The sequence below is a fragment of the Canis lupus genome, chromosome 19 (assembly GCF_003254725.2).
Source record: "Canis lupus dingo isolate Sandy chromosome 19, ASM325472v2, whole genome shotgun sequence".
In the NCBI taxonomy this organism is placed as follows: domain Eukaryota; kingdom Metazoa; phylum Chordata; class Mammalia; order Carnivora; family Canidae; genus Canis; species Canis lupus.
Window position 1 is genome coordinate 54,483,280 of NC_064261.1, and position 14,733 is coordinate 54,498,012.

The 14,733-nt window shown below is 47.1% G+C and overlaps 1 protein-coding gene across 12 annotated transcripts in view; it reads left to right on the top strand.

Moving 5' to 3' along the window:
* Window positions 1-14,733, top strand: part of FMNL2 (formin like 2) — a 261,250-nt gene that overhangs the window by 137,334 nt on the left and 109,183 nt on the right. For all 12 annotated transcript variants that reach the window (XM_049097127.1, XM_049097126.1, XM_049097131.1 and 9 more), the window contains exon 2: window positions 5,046-5,129. In XM_049097127.1, the coding sequence (XP_048953084.1) occupies window positions 5,046-5,129 (84 nt within the window). The remainder of the gene's footprint in view (window positions 1-5,045; window positions 5,130-14,733) is intronic.

Genomic DNA, 14,733 nt, shown 5'->3' on the forward strand with positions numbered 1-14,733 from the left:
AATATCACTTCGGACGTATAGACCATCACAGACTGTTTTTAACCATAGTTAATGTCTCCATGAAGTATCCAGGGGGATATTCTATTATTATTTACCTTTGATTTTTTTTTTCAAAAAGTTTTAAGATGGAAAGCCCATTTAAAAACAATATAAGGGGATCCCTGGGTGGCTCAGCGGTTTGGCGCCTGCCTTTGGCCCAGGGCGTGATCCTGGAGACCCGGGATCGAATCCCACGTCGGGCTCCCGGTGCATGGAGCCTGCTTCTCCCTCTGCCTGTGTCTCAGCCTCTCTCTCTCTCTCTCTCTCTCTCTCTCTCTCCGTGTCTATCATAAATAAATAAATCTTTAAAAAATTTTTTTAAATAAAATTAAAATAAAAACAATATAAAATAGTAGAGTTAAGCAGAAAACCAGAATAAAGACCATAAAAATGACTACAACTTGGGGTAGATTAATTGTTATACTTGATACTGATCTGAATTTGCTGGCAACGAGAACAAAGCAAGATGGAGTTCCGGTTCCGTGATTTATTATGTGCGGCAGAAGACTGCCTAAAGCATCATTTTGCTTTTTAGGCAATTGTTGTTAGAATTGACCTGGATTTTTTTTTTTTCCACTGTCTTGAATTCTTGTTTGGAAGATAATTACAGATGATTAATAGACATTATCATTGGGGTTTTATAATAAACCAAAACATTCTTTGGTGTTTAGACTTCATTACTCACTGAAGCATAAGCCCTGAATCAGTGAAGATATTTTCAGACTGAGTGGTATTGCCGGACTAGTCGGCTTCGGCAAGTGGTTTATTAGTTTACTCGGCAACCCGCGTGGCGCTTTACCATTTGCCATACGCTGTGCCTGACTCTGGGGTCAATGGAAGAAATTGTCCTGGAGGTTCTCAGCCCACTGGGGATGGAGCTGGGCAAGCGGATCTGCTGTGCGAGCTGCTATAACGGAGAGACGTGTGCCGTGCCATGTGCCGTGCCGTTGGAGCCCGAGAGGGTGTGTTGGCTCGGGGTAGTGGGGGAAGGTTCTTAAGGCACAAGATATTTGAGCTGATTATTAAAAGTTTACCTGGTTGAAAGGAAGGAAAGAGACCAAGAATGCCCTCGGATGCTCTGTTGCGGCTTGGAGCTTGTGCAGTCTAGGAGTAAACCGTTAACCTCCACTAGGCGTGTCAACTCCAACATCCTCCGTGCTCGGGCTGTGGCTGCGGTTGATGAAGCAGCTTCATGACCGAATCTCTCCGATTCCTAGAGGGCAGGTATTGAGGCCCGGGCGAAGCCCAGCAGGTACTGGGTGTTTGTGGGAGAAGGGAAGGAGGGGAGGGCCTTGCGTCACACACCACACAGTAGATGAGGTGGAGCGAGGAAGACTTGGGGTCGATCCCCATTGTCAGTCACACAGAGGGGAGCGCATTTCTGGAGGCGGCCAGGACAGGGTTTAAGGGCGGCTGTTCCCGGCTCACCTGGCGGCCTGGACTCGGCCGGCCTCTGCCGAGCGTCTGCCTGTCGGGCCGCGGGATCCCCGGGACTGCAGCGTGAGCCTGAGCGGGTGCGAGTGGAAGGAGAGGCCGCGGGTGCGCAAGTGGAAGGGGTGGCCGCGGCTGCACGGCCCGTGGTTGCCAAGCGCAGCGCTAGTTTTGACGCGTCCACGCTGCGCACCTTCTCCAGCCGGCGGCTGGTCAGCAAGCTCAGAAACACTCGGTAGGACTCTTCTCATTCAGGGAGATGCAGGCCTCTCTTTCTAGACCCTCACGGTGCTGTCTGCCTGCTGCCCACGCTCCAGGCCGTCCAGAGCCAGCTCACGCCTTAACCCTCCCACCACCTCCAGCAGATCTGCGCCGCGTCCTGTGGGTGCTCCTGCGCTGAGCACACGGCCGTCGCCTAGTGACTCGGCGTACAGGTGTAGTGTTAATCAGTGCCGCCTTCTCTCAGCCCTTAAAATCTAACCGAACAATTTCTGTTGGTGTTTTTTTTTAAGATTTTATTTATTTATTTATTCATGAGAGACACAGAGAGGCCGAGATGCAGGCAGAGGGAGAAGCAGGCTCCATGCAGGGAGCCTGATGTGGGACTCGATCCCGGGACCCCGGGGTCACGCCCTGGGCCGAAGGCAGAGGCTCAACCACTGGGCCACGCAGGGGCCCCTCTGTTGCTATTTTTGACATCTGTCCACCTTACTTTACTTGATGTGCCATTGGCCTTGTCCAGGCCACCGTCATTCATTTGATCCCGTGGCCTCGCTGCCTCCACTTCGGCTGTCTCTACTCAGATCTCCGCGTATGCGTAGGGCAGTCCTTGTGAAACACAACTTGACTCTGTCCTTTCATGCTTATGGTCTTCAACGGCTGGTGTTGCCCTGCAGACAAAATAAAGGTATTTACCCGGCCGACGGGTCTGGGCATGGTACGGCCTAACCTCAGCTCTGCAGCCTCATCTTTCTCTTGTTCTCTCTCTTTTACTCTCTCTCCACCTTCAGTGAACGACTTTCGGCTCTTTGATGGGCCAGGCTGTTTCCTGACTTAGCATCTTTTCGCTATTTCCTCTCCTTGGTATGCTTTTGTCCACTCTTGACCTGGCTCAGTCCTTCTCATCTTTAGTGCTTCTCTTAATTTTTCCTTAAGGGTCATGCCAGATTGTCCATTCTAAAGTTACCCTCTGAAAATCTCTCTCAAGACGTACCAGAGTTCGAGACCATGAGCTCAGTTCATGTGGAACTGCTCCCACCGGAATCTGATGCTGGCTGGGGCCCGTGTCTCTGTGCCTCCCGCCGTACGGTGCAGTACGGAGCTTGCACAGGAGCGGCGCTTCTCAGACGTTTGTTGAATGAGACTGTTTTGCTAAAATAAAAGTTGATCTAGATGGAAAGGCAGTAACAAGGCCTGCGTCTAACTCCCGTCGCGGCGTATGCTAACTAATTCTACGTGAGCGTCTGGTACTCACTGAAAGTCAGTTACTGCTATTTTGTCTTTCCAGAAAAAAAAAATGGCATTTTTAATGTTTGTTTTGGGGAGGCTAACAGACTAAGTTAAGGTTGTGTTCTGCTCCTGGAAAGCGGTCCAACTTTGAGCCCGTTAACCAAGTTCTCCCGGGTCTCCTTTCCCATCTATAAATAGAGGGAAATTACATCTCAAGAGCTTGTTACAGAGATTTACATGAGATTATGTGAAGTGCTTCGTACAGTGCTTGACACCTTGGAAGAGTTCAGGCATTCTTTTTTCTTATCCCCTTTACATCTCAAGAGATTAATAAGGACTCAGAAAACCTCATTTAACTTACCTCATAATCTTACTGTTTTTATTTAATGCATAATCACACCCAAGAGCATTAACGTGGAGGTCAAAATCAGTTTAGGAGGAAATAATCCATCTCTTGGGCACGAGTAAGCAATGATGGACTGGTTTTTTAACCGTCAATAACATTGGTCTCCCTCAGAAAGATAGACAAGAAGTCCTCTTTTACCTTGTCCCGGAGGCGGTGGTTTAACTTGTAATATTGTAATTACGAGTAAATGCAAGTCGTTATTGTTCTTTCTGTTTCAAGTACATATTCTATGTTGATAAGTGATACGAAAACATTTTCCCCATTTTAGATGTTTCTAGGGAGAAGCCTTGGCAATATCATTGAAAACTCTGGAGTCCAAAGCTCTTCTGCTTATATTATCAGCTTTGGGGGTAATTAAAAATTTTAGTATTCTGAAGACAGGTTGTTGGATTCAGATGGATCAGATTCAAATTAGTAGGTCGTCTGTAACGCCCACTTCCTTAGGCATCCTACTCTGGATGCTAAATTGAGTTTAAAGGAAAATGGTTGAGTTACATCTACCAAAATTATCAGAGGTTAATTCTCTGCCATTAAGTCAGAATAGCTCACCCATCCCCGCCTCTATTACATTCCTTTCCCTGGATGATAAGAGACAGTAACCGGTGAGTTCAATTGCTTCTCCATAGAATTGCTTCTCCATAGGCCGCATCTTCCAGGGAGCTAGGGGCTCTAGCATTAAAAGCTGAAGGCCTTTGGGTTTTGTTTATTCAAACATTGCCTCAGGCAAGGATCTGTGGTGTTTATTTAGGGATAGTATGATTTAGAGTGTTGCTGCGAGTGGATGAGATATGAGAGCTAATAGACATTGACTCCTTAGCTCAGTTTGGAGCCTGGAAACTTTAGGGAGGCTGAGGGAACGGATATGAACTCCTGGGGTGCTCTCACTTGCCTTGTTCTGTGGCCAAAGATCTCACCTCAGACCCAAGCCAAGCATCTTGAAAGAGTGCATGTGATTGGTCATTTGGGACATTGGACTAAAACCATGCGGGTGCACCTGGGCGCATATCCGTGACCAATAGTACGGAAGGTGTGCTGTACTGACGGAGGGAGGTTTATGTGAGTTCCGACGTCTAGACGTTTCCTTGAGCTCATGGTCAATTTCTCCCTGCAAACCCAACTTCAGAAACCGTATAGCTAAACTAAGAATTGTCGTTGCTAATTTTAACATCTGTCCTGAAGGAGTGGTTTTCATCTCACAGAGGTGACAAAAACCACCTGCACTTTTCTCGTGTTTTTAAAAAAAAATTTTTTTAATTTTAAATTTTTTCAAAGTGCGCTTTTACCTAAAATTATCAGAGTAAACATTGATGTTTTCTATCAGAGGTTCTGGTCATTGGGTTTTCTTGGGGTGTTTTCTGTTGTGTGTCTGGTGAGGCTGCAGTGCTTTAAAAATAACTGGGGGTAATTAATACCCTCTCAACTACTAAGTAGAATGGGAACCTGCTATTAAATGAAGAAATAACGCATTACGTTTGGTGAAATGCACATCTGATAGTTCAAAGCAGATGAATGTCCCAGCAAGGACTTCAGAGCTTCTCTAGTCCCATTACACTGATTTGATGTTTATATGACTTCCGTAAGGTGTTTCGGTTTAACTGGATGCTAGGAATTGCAAACAAGTCCTCAAAGAACCACTGTAGTATTCTTTGGTCTGCGCGTGAGCTACCCGTTAGCAGCCTGTTGTGGGATGTGACGTATCTCTTTCCTCTTCTTTTTACAGAATGCTATGAACCTACCCCCTGACAAAGCCAGGTTACTGCGGCAGTATGATAATGAGAAGAAGTGGGAACTGATTTGCGATCAGGTAAGACACAGTGATGCTTTTATCAAGAAATAATGAAAGAAGAGAATCAGATTTCCTCCCTAAATATAGTAGACTTTTTCCAGGATATGAATGCATGGATTTCTGTTGTGTAATTCTCTGCCTTCCTGTTTCTCAGGACCAGAGGTAAAGCTAGGAAGTGACTTACTTTATTTGTGCATTATTTTAATTGTCTCCCTTATTTTCAAGCATTTAGTTATTAGGTTTTCTGGGAAATCTCATCAGATAGGCAAACCAAATTCAGACCTGTTTGGTTTTGAGAGAGAGAGAGAGAATTGGGGCTGCAGCCAGGGGTGTGGAGAGGGAGAGGGAGAGAAAGAATCCAAGGCAGGTCCCATGCCCAGCATGGAGTCTGACATGGGGCTCAATCCCATGACCCTGAGATCATGACCTGAGCTGTAATCCGGAGTCGGATGCTTAGCCACCCAGGCGCCCCAGTTTTTCTGTTTCCACAGCAGTTTCTGCTGCGAGAGTAGTGCAAGTCTTCTAGTTCAGCTGGCTTTCCTATCCCTGTATATTGATGTATAGTCATGTGAGAAGGTGAATTGTTTATAAAGAAACATTGCTTCAGCTGATAAATTATTTCAGATTTTAGCAACTCTAAAGTTGTTTTCATTTTGTCATTAACTCATAATTCAGATGATTAAGAGATATAAAATAAAAAGTGAAAATCTGCATTTTGTTTCTGTCTGCTCTTCAAATTCTCCACCTTAGAGCTCCACTGGTAAGACCTTGAAGTATTTCCTTTCAGCTTTTAAAATGTTTTTGTCTTAAAAAAACTAAAATACCTGAATGTACACACTAGTCCATTCTACCCCTTGGTACATTCATCAGTATGTACGTTTCTATCCTATTCTTTTAAAGGGTATGTAGTAGTATTGTATTGTAATTGATGGTTTTTGTTTTGTTTTGTTTTTTTGGCACTTTGTTGGAGGGCTTGGTCTGGGCCAGTTGATTGAATCCTTAGAGGTGTCACTGTGAGATAGCAGGCTCTGTATGTGAACTTTTTATGTTGTGCCATGAGCTTCAGGGTGCTTGTGTCTCCACCTCCCACCACCCTGAAAATTTCTGGCGAGTGTTATATTTCCTCCTAACACCGCTGCCTTGGGTTTCTTTCTTTCTTTCTTTCTTTCTTTCTTTCTTTCTTTTCTTTCTTTTCTTTCTTTTCTTTCTTTTCTTTCTTTTCTTTCTTTTCTTTCTTTTCTTTCTTTTCTTTCTTTTCTTTCTTTTCTTTCTTTTCTTTCTTTTCTTTCTTTCTTTTCTTTCTTTCTTTTCTTTCTTTCTTTCTTTCTTTCTTTCTTTTCTTTCTTTCTTTCTTTCTCTTTCTCTTTCTCTTTCTCTTTCTTTTTTCTTTTCCTTTTTCTTTTCTTGGATTTCTATTGTGGGGACAACATGTATCAGAGAAGCAGAGGGGTTTTTTTTATTGCCCATAGGTAGAGCTATTACCCTAAGAAATACATGCTCGCAGTTGGCAGCTTCTTTTTTTTTTTTTTTTTTAAATTTTATTTATTTATGATAGTCACACAGAGAGAGAGAGAGAGGCAGAGACACAGGCAGAGGGAGAAGCAGGCTCCATGCAAGGAGCCCGATGTGGGACTCGATCCCTGGTCTCCAGGATCGCACCCTGGGCCAAAGGCAGGCTCCAAACCGCTGTGCCACCCAGGGATCCCCAGTTGGCAGCTTCTAAAGTGTTCATTGTGTGTGGTTTCTCCTCAGCTCCTGACTCAAACAGTAATGAGATGATGGTAAAAGTCCTCCCCTCTTTCCCAGGCTATATTTGGGTACCGAGAGTAGATAGAAACCGAAGAGGAAGCTTATTGTTTATAGGACCATGATGCAAAGGAGTGAAATTCTGCTGACACTTAGACTCTCCTTCCCTGAGAGTTAATTTTTCACGAGTATTGTCTAAGCCTATTATTGTGGGGAGAAATGATTTTACGATGATGATGAACAAGGATGATAGGGATAGTTAATATTAAAGAAAGGGAATCGTGCAAATGAGGGAGGTCCAGTGGGGGTGGTAATTCTAGTGTGACAGGTTGTGACAGTGGCAGGTGCAGAGGAAGGCAGTGGCTATTTTGTCAGCGCTGTAGAGAAGATCGGAACCTCCTCCCGCAGACCTGCAGGATTCACTGGCCGTCAGGCTGCTCTGCTCCTTTCTGGCTTGGTTGAGTTGTCAGTCTTTGCCTCTCTAGCAGCCAGAAATGGCAGGTTACTGCTGAGAGAAGATTTCTAACAGCTGCACTCTTCCCTTGGACCACCCATGGCCTCTAGGGTAGATGGTGGGTCTGGGGATCTCGAGGCCGGGAGAGGAGCAAATCAGCTAATTGTGTTTCAGATTTTCAGATCCTAGGTTCAGCTTATTATTGCCCTTAAATGTTAATGTGCCACAACATAGAGAATTTAGCCACTCAATCTGTTTCTTTCTGGCAGTTACTTCAACACGTGTTGAAAGCTCCAGGCTGGGGCTCCATCAGTGTTCAGGGGTGTCCTGCGTGATTTGTTAATAAGAGTGAAAAATAATTATTATTGCCAGTGGCCAGCATTTACTAAGTAGATTTTCTTAAGAGCTTTGTGTGTAACTGTCAAAGCAGTCACATGTGTCCAGCTCCCCATTTGACAGATGGAGAAAATCATTGCTGAAGGTGGCGTAGCTGTTGAGTGGTAAGGTGGCCTGGGAGGTCTGATTGTGGAAGAGCTGCTCCTTCGGGGGCTGTATGTGAACGCGCTGCGCTCTTCCTCGCCAAGGGCTCAAGTGTGTGAATGAGCTGCGGAAAATAAATTAAAAAACACGGGTTGTCTCTGTTTCTCTGGCTCGCAGTCTGATAGGCTTTCCTGAGAGCGAGAGGAAGGCCGGGAGCTGCAACGTGGGCACTGAGCCTTGCCTGCCTGCGCTCTCCCCATGGTGACCTGCCATGTGTGATTAGCCGTTGGTCATTTTGAGAATTTTAGGCAGCAGAAACCTGGACTTTTTGCCACATATGGGAAGCCCATTGGTATGTCACACACGCCATGTCCCCCGTGTATATTTGTGAGGGGAAAGGTAAAAACCATGGGCTTAAGGCCTTCATAGGATACTCTTCATAAGGTAGTATAATGTATTGGTGTTTAGTGATGGAATGTGGACCGTGTATGGATTTGGTACCTAACCTGTATCTGTCTATGGTACTTAACTTGATACCTTCTCTAAATATATTTGCTTTTAAAATACCATTTATATGAAATGTCCCAAGTAGAAAGATCCATAGAGAAAGTAGGTTAGTGGTTGCTGTGCACTGGGAGGGGGAGGGGAGTGACTGCTAATGAATGTGCACGGTTTTTTTGTTTTTAGTTTTGTTTAGGTGTGATGGAAACGACACCAGATTTCTTAGTGGTGGGAATTAAAGAGTGGTGATAGTTACGTAGCCTTGTGAACAGAATAAAATTGCATACCACTCTCAGAGTGTGAATTTTATGGCATAGGAATTATAGCTCAGAAATATATTCGCTTTTGTAACAGAGATAGGCTAAAAACAGAATTGAAGAGCAGTAACTGGGGAAATTTCCCCAGAAAAATTTTCCAGAGAAATTAGTGGATGAATCTAAGAAGTGCTTGACTTTGTTAGGGTTGATTTGGGCATTATGGTTGTATAAGAATCTGTCTTTATTTTTAAAGCAATGTGTGTGGACGTAGGGATGGAATATTACTGGAATATGGCTATGAAACACTTCATAAAGGAAAACAAAAGGGATAGAACGTGCAAAACCTTGAATGTTGGTGGTGGAGTGTGTTGGGGTCTATCACAGTGTACTTTGAACTTCAGTGTGTATTCAAGAATTTACAATATAAAATTAAAAAATAAAGTGCCACATAATCTTCATTTTTTTCCTTAGCTACTCTAACCTTCTAAAGAGGTGCCTGGCTAGCTGGCTCAGTTGGTAGCACATGCAACTCATAATCTCAGGGTGCTGAGTTTAAAGCCCCAAGTTGCGTGTGGATCCTACTTGAAAAGAAAACAGCAGTTTAAAATTATTTTGAGGGTTGCAGGGAATATACGTAAAGTACATCAACTAACACTTGGCATGGAGCAGGTGCTTTATCGATGGTGTGGCTGCTTCTGCTGCTACTGAGGAGCTCAGCTATTAGATATTGGACCATTATTTTATCATCGACTTGTCATCAAAAGATTCAAAGAAATTGATTATATTGAATGTGTCATCACCTATTATCTATATATACTTGATGGTTTGAACGCGTGCTGTAGGGTGCTGTCAGGAAAAGCCGCGGCTATAGATTTCCTTCCTTCTTTCCTGCCTTCCTTCCTTCTAAATATTTTATTTATTAGAGCGAGCGAGCGCATGTGTGCGAGAGAGTGCAAGTGGGAGGGAGGGGCAGAGAGAGGAGAAGCAGACCCCACTGAGCAGGGAGCCCGATGTGGGGCTCGATCCCAGGCCCCGGGGGTTGTGACCTGAGCTGAAGGCAGATGCTTAACTCACTGAGCCTCCAGGCGCCCCAAGCCATAGCCATAGATTTTCAATCCAGGAAAATACCAGGCAAACCTTGTGTCTTATGTGTCGTCTTAGAACAATGACCATGGTGTGTTGTCATTGAGACCTGACCCGTTAGACACCCCCTGCCCCCCACTGTTTTGTGCCCAAACATTATATGGAATCCAAATGCTTATTTCATTTCTTTTTAAGCAAATAGTGCAGGTAGGGAATCGTGAGGTACCCGGGATAGGCCCAGTACGGAGTCTGCACCAAATGAACTGGGAATATTAGAGAAATTTAATTCCAAAAGGAGTATGTGATCAAGAATATTGGAGGCTTTAGGGTGAAGTTATTTCAGGTTTGGTTCCAGTGAAAAATTGTTATGTGGGCGATCGGAATCACAGGACCGGTCGTGGTTCTCCTTTCCTCCGCTGCTGCCGGGTTGCTTGGAGCCAGATTCGTGGCCTGCCCTTACCAAGCGCCCAGCACCTGGGTGGCGGGGTCTGTTACCAGCCTCATCCGTGGCCTCACCTAAGGTTTCCGGGCCACGTGTCCCTCCATACGGATTTCCTCACTTAAAAATATCCCCTCCTAAACTTTCATCAGCTGTCTTTTTGAACAAGATGAAGGTAAAATCATCTTTTTATTTTGTTACCGGTGAACACAAATGTTATTTGTGCTGATGGCGAAGCTCCTTTTCCACATGCCATGGGCTTTGGGCCGATTGGTGCGTTGGACGTGATGCTTTTCTCTAAAGAAGCAAAAGGGGGGGGGTCCAAGCAAGATGGGTCATTATGGTTTAGCCTGGGAAGGACAGGGGGATGCAGCTCGTGACTGGCTGGTACTGTCAGCTGGCGTGTTGCCCCCCTGGGCAGGGCGTGTTCCCACGGTCCATGGCCCATGGCCCATGCTCCCGACACGCAGGCAGTGGGGCCCAGGCACGTGACATGGGTGGAGGCTGGAGAGCCGGCTGTGTGTTGGGCAGGGGTGGGGGGGAGAGGGCGGTGCAGGGCGGGGACACAGATGGAGAGGCAGCTCCCGGGAGGAGGGGGAGGGAGAGGAGGAGACAGATGGAGGTGGAGGAGGAGGGATCCTGGGAGGAGGAGGAGGGGGAGGAGGAAGAGGGCTCCTGGGAGGAGGAGGAGGAGGAGGAGGAAGAGGACTCCCAGGAGGAGGAGGAGGTGGAGGAGGGCACTGGAGGATCCGTGGGGCCCCAGACGAGCTCTCCATGGGGGGCCCGTAGCTGCTGGCTGCCCGACAGGTGCGCCCGAGGACCCGAGGCCCCGAAGCTGCGGGGCGGGAGGGGCTCCGCGTGGGCTCCTTGGCCTGTGGGGCAAGCCCGGTCCTCGCACCTGCATCAGGGAGAGCACTGGCCTTGGGGGGCCCTGGGGTTTTGCAGTTTTGTGTCCCGAATGTACCCTATTGAAGATGTACCGAGGACTGTGATCGAAGTCACTTGGTCGCGACGCCTTCTCTGCTACTAAGCTCCAGTTTCACTTAGAGTGACGGGAGGGTGACGACAGCCGCCGTGTTCGTTTTCTGTGGCCGCCGTCGGAACGGCCGCAAACTTGGTGGCCTAGAGCAGTAGGGAGCACTGCTGGGTCCCGGAGGACAGAAGCCCGAGGTCGGATGGCAGCTGGGTCTTGTTCCTGCCCAGGGCTCTCGGGGAGAATCCCGCCTCCCCTCCAGCTCCCGGGGGCTCCTGGAAGCTCCTGGGCAGTGGCTGCGTGACTCCAGCCTCCGCCTCCACTTTTACGGGGCCTTCTTTTTTTCTCCCTTTGGCCACTTCTGCTCTTCTGTGTCGTAGCGGGACTCTCCCTGTTGGGTTGGGGTCCACCTGGGAAGGTGAGGATGATCACCCTCAAGGTCCCTGACGTGGATCTGCAGACACCCTTTCTCCAAGTACAGTGATGTGCACGTGTGTGGGGCGAGGGCACAGACGTGGCTTTGTGGGAGGCCGTCGTTCCAGCAAGTGCGTGTGCGGAGACGTGTGATGGTTCACGTGACCTTGTCGTTAGGTAACAGGCCCGGCCGGTCCTCCGCCCGGGGCGGGGGCTGGTTCTACCCGGGTGGTCGGGGGAAGCTCTTGTCGCGGGCAGCCGCAGCCCGGCGTGGTCTCCGGTGGTCTCCGGTGGTCTCCGGGCCCCGGGGGGCGAGCGGGCCTGTGGTATCCCCGGGAGGTCCCTGCGCCCGGCCTGGCAGCGGGCAGTTGCGTCCGACTCTCCTCACCGGCTGGACCCGCAGAGGTGCGGCCTCGGTGAACGAGCGGGGGGCGGGGGGGAACCACGCTTAGTGGGAGCCAGTCTGTGCCACGGTTGCCGTTTCTGACAGTCCAAGAACTTGGCCGGTCTAGGTTGGACTTAGCATCACTCCTTCTATTACGTACTCATTAATTTATCCATCCAGGAAGCACTTAATAGTGTAGATAAGAGAAAGCAAAGAGAAAATTGAGAGAGTATGGATCTAGTTTTCCCCAAACAGGTGCCTCATGCAATGCTTCGAGTCTGGAAAATCATTTGAGTCAAATGGTCCCTGGTACCAGTTTATTTGTCCTGAGCCCCCGCAGGGTGCCCGGCACGAACTGGCTGTGGGACGTAATGTTTTTGCCGAATTTAAAACACAACATCTCACCTTAGGGCTGTCTTCTTTTTCTCAAAGTCTCCAAATCTGAGGAAAGGTATCAGGTTAGTTGCTGTTAAAAAGAGACCAGGTGGGGGATCCCCGGGTGGCTCAGCGGTTGAGCATCTGCCTTTGGCTCAGGTCGTGATCCCCAGGGTCCTGGGATCCAGTCCCACGTCGGGCTCCCTGCGTGGGGCCTGCTTCTCCCTCTGCCTGGGTCTCGGCCTCTCTCTCTGTCTCTCTCATAAATAAATAAAATCTTTAAAAAAAAAAAAAAAAAAAGAGGGAGCAGGTTTCTTTTATTTTCCCTCCTGAAGGCAAAGTTTCCCTTCCATTAAGGTGCACGCCGGTCCCCGATCCCCAGCTTCTAAAACGCCGGAGAGGCAATCCGAGGAGCAGATGCCAGCTCCCTGCATGTTGAGCTGTCTCCTATTTCGTATCTCTGGGGTTGTGGAAAATTGAATCTGGACCTAGAAGGGGGGTTATTTTGTTCCACTACCAGAGGTTCTCTTGGTCCTAGGATTTTTGTAGTGGGAGGAAAGGTGCTGACCATCCCCGGGGGCACAATATGGGAAGGTAGACTAAAGACGGGGTGAGCTACTCCTTTTTAAACTTAAAACCCGGTTTTGGCAGCTTGATAGCTTCAAACGCTCTGTTTGAAGTGCTGTTTGGCATCAACAGCCAAAATAAGAAGCCCAGTGTTCAGTCGGATTTCAAGCTTCTAGGTTACCTTCTGCCAAAATGAACATCACGTTACCTGCGTTCTTGCCTGGCAATGCAAGTGGAGCTGGAGATCCTCCGCTGCCACCTCCTACCCCCTACCCTTGAAATTACTTAGTCGCCTGAGTTGTCTTAGACAGACCTCCACTGTGTCGTGCGAAGTAGATTTTTATCATATGAGCATCTTTTGTGAACTTGAGAATGCTGTTATAGGAAATGAGAAATCATCTAGCCAATGTGACGATGCACACGGATAGACTGAAGTTGACCTTTGACACCATCTTTTAGAAAATAATGTAAGTGACATATGAAGGTGAATTAGCCAAGAATTTCTACTAGGGAGCACAGATACAACTTCACATTCTTTTAACACGTGAACATTTAACTCCTGGTCTTTGCCGTGGAGGTCTGTGTGTGTTTACCTTTCGCATACCAAAAAGTCAAACAGCTTCATGGAAGTTACCCAACAAGTGGTGGAGCTGACACTAAAAAAATTCTGAAAATTTCTGTGTTCTAAAAAGTACCCAAATGGTTTGGAAAAGTCGTTTTGAAAAAAGTGCCGGGATGACCTCGGTCACAGCGTGGCTCTTTTCATCAGTCCCTTCGCTAGGTAAATGATCCAATGAGGACACACTGAGAAGAGGGATGTGCTAGATGCTAGGACTATAGTGCCCCCCGAAAATACAATGTTGAATCTTTTAAAAAAGGAAGTTGAAAAAAATAATACATCATCTTAAAAGTAAATTCTGCAAAGACTGAGTGTTTAACAGAGAGCTTTCAGACCCTACGTTATCCCCAACTATCTGTAGCATTCATGGCAGATCTTGATGAACTTGCAAGTAAGTGTTGTAAAAGAAGTTATTTTTTGAAGTCATTGGGGAAATTAGGTGTCTGTGTTTTTTTTTTTTTTAAGATTTTATTTATTTACTTATGAGAGACACAGAGACAGAGAGGCAGAGACCCAGGCAGAGGGAGAAGCAGGATCCATGCAGGGAGCCCGACGCAGGACTTGATCCCAGGACCCCGGGGATCACGACCTGAGCCAAAGGCAGACGCTCAGCCGCTGAGCCACCCGGGCGTCCCTGTGGGGTCTTTATCTCCACTATAGTAGTAAAACAGCATTTTGATGATTTCACTGAAATAGCAGAAAATTTGATTTTTCATTAGACCATGGGTGTTGGAGGGTGCAGGGAGATAAGGAAAAAAGTGAATTAGAAATACGGTTCAGGTTTCGTAAGGAACGGAGAGCTGTAGTTAGGGGGTGGAGACTGCCTTTATTCTGTATCCACACGGTGACTAGACCGTGGCTTGCAGTAGCATCTGTGGGTTCTAGAAATACCATCATTTTGCTGGTTATCCCTAAAGCCACTACTAGCTCTCTTCAACCCCTTGGCTGTCGATGGCTGTGCTCATAGTTTCAGATAGAACTTCCCAAGTGCCACCTAAAACCCCATGGAGTGAGCACTATAATATACTGGGTACTAAATGCATGTGTCTCTGTCACATCCAGCAAGTGTCCTCAGCAGGGACCAGTTTTGAACGAACCTCTTCCACCTCCTGTTCAACCCAGTCTGGTCAGGTATTGTCTGAGAGCTTGATCTAATGACTAATGGTGACCGTGTGGTCACAGGTTAAAACTATTTTTGTCTTACTCTTGTGAGCTGAGGATGCAAAGACATGAGGTTGATGACCGACGGGTGAATGTGTCTGTGCGAGTGATGTTAAATTTGAAATTACGGAAGATCTAAGGATAAACCATACAATAGTCTACCAAAGC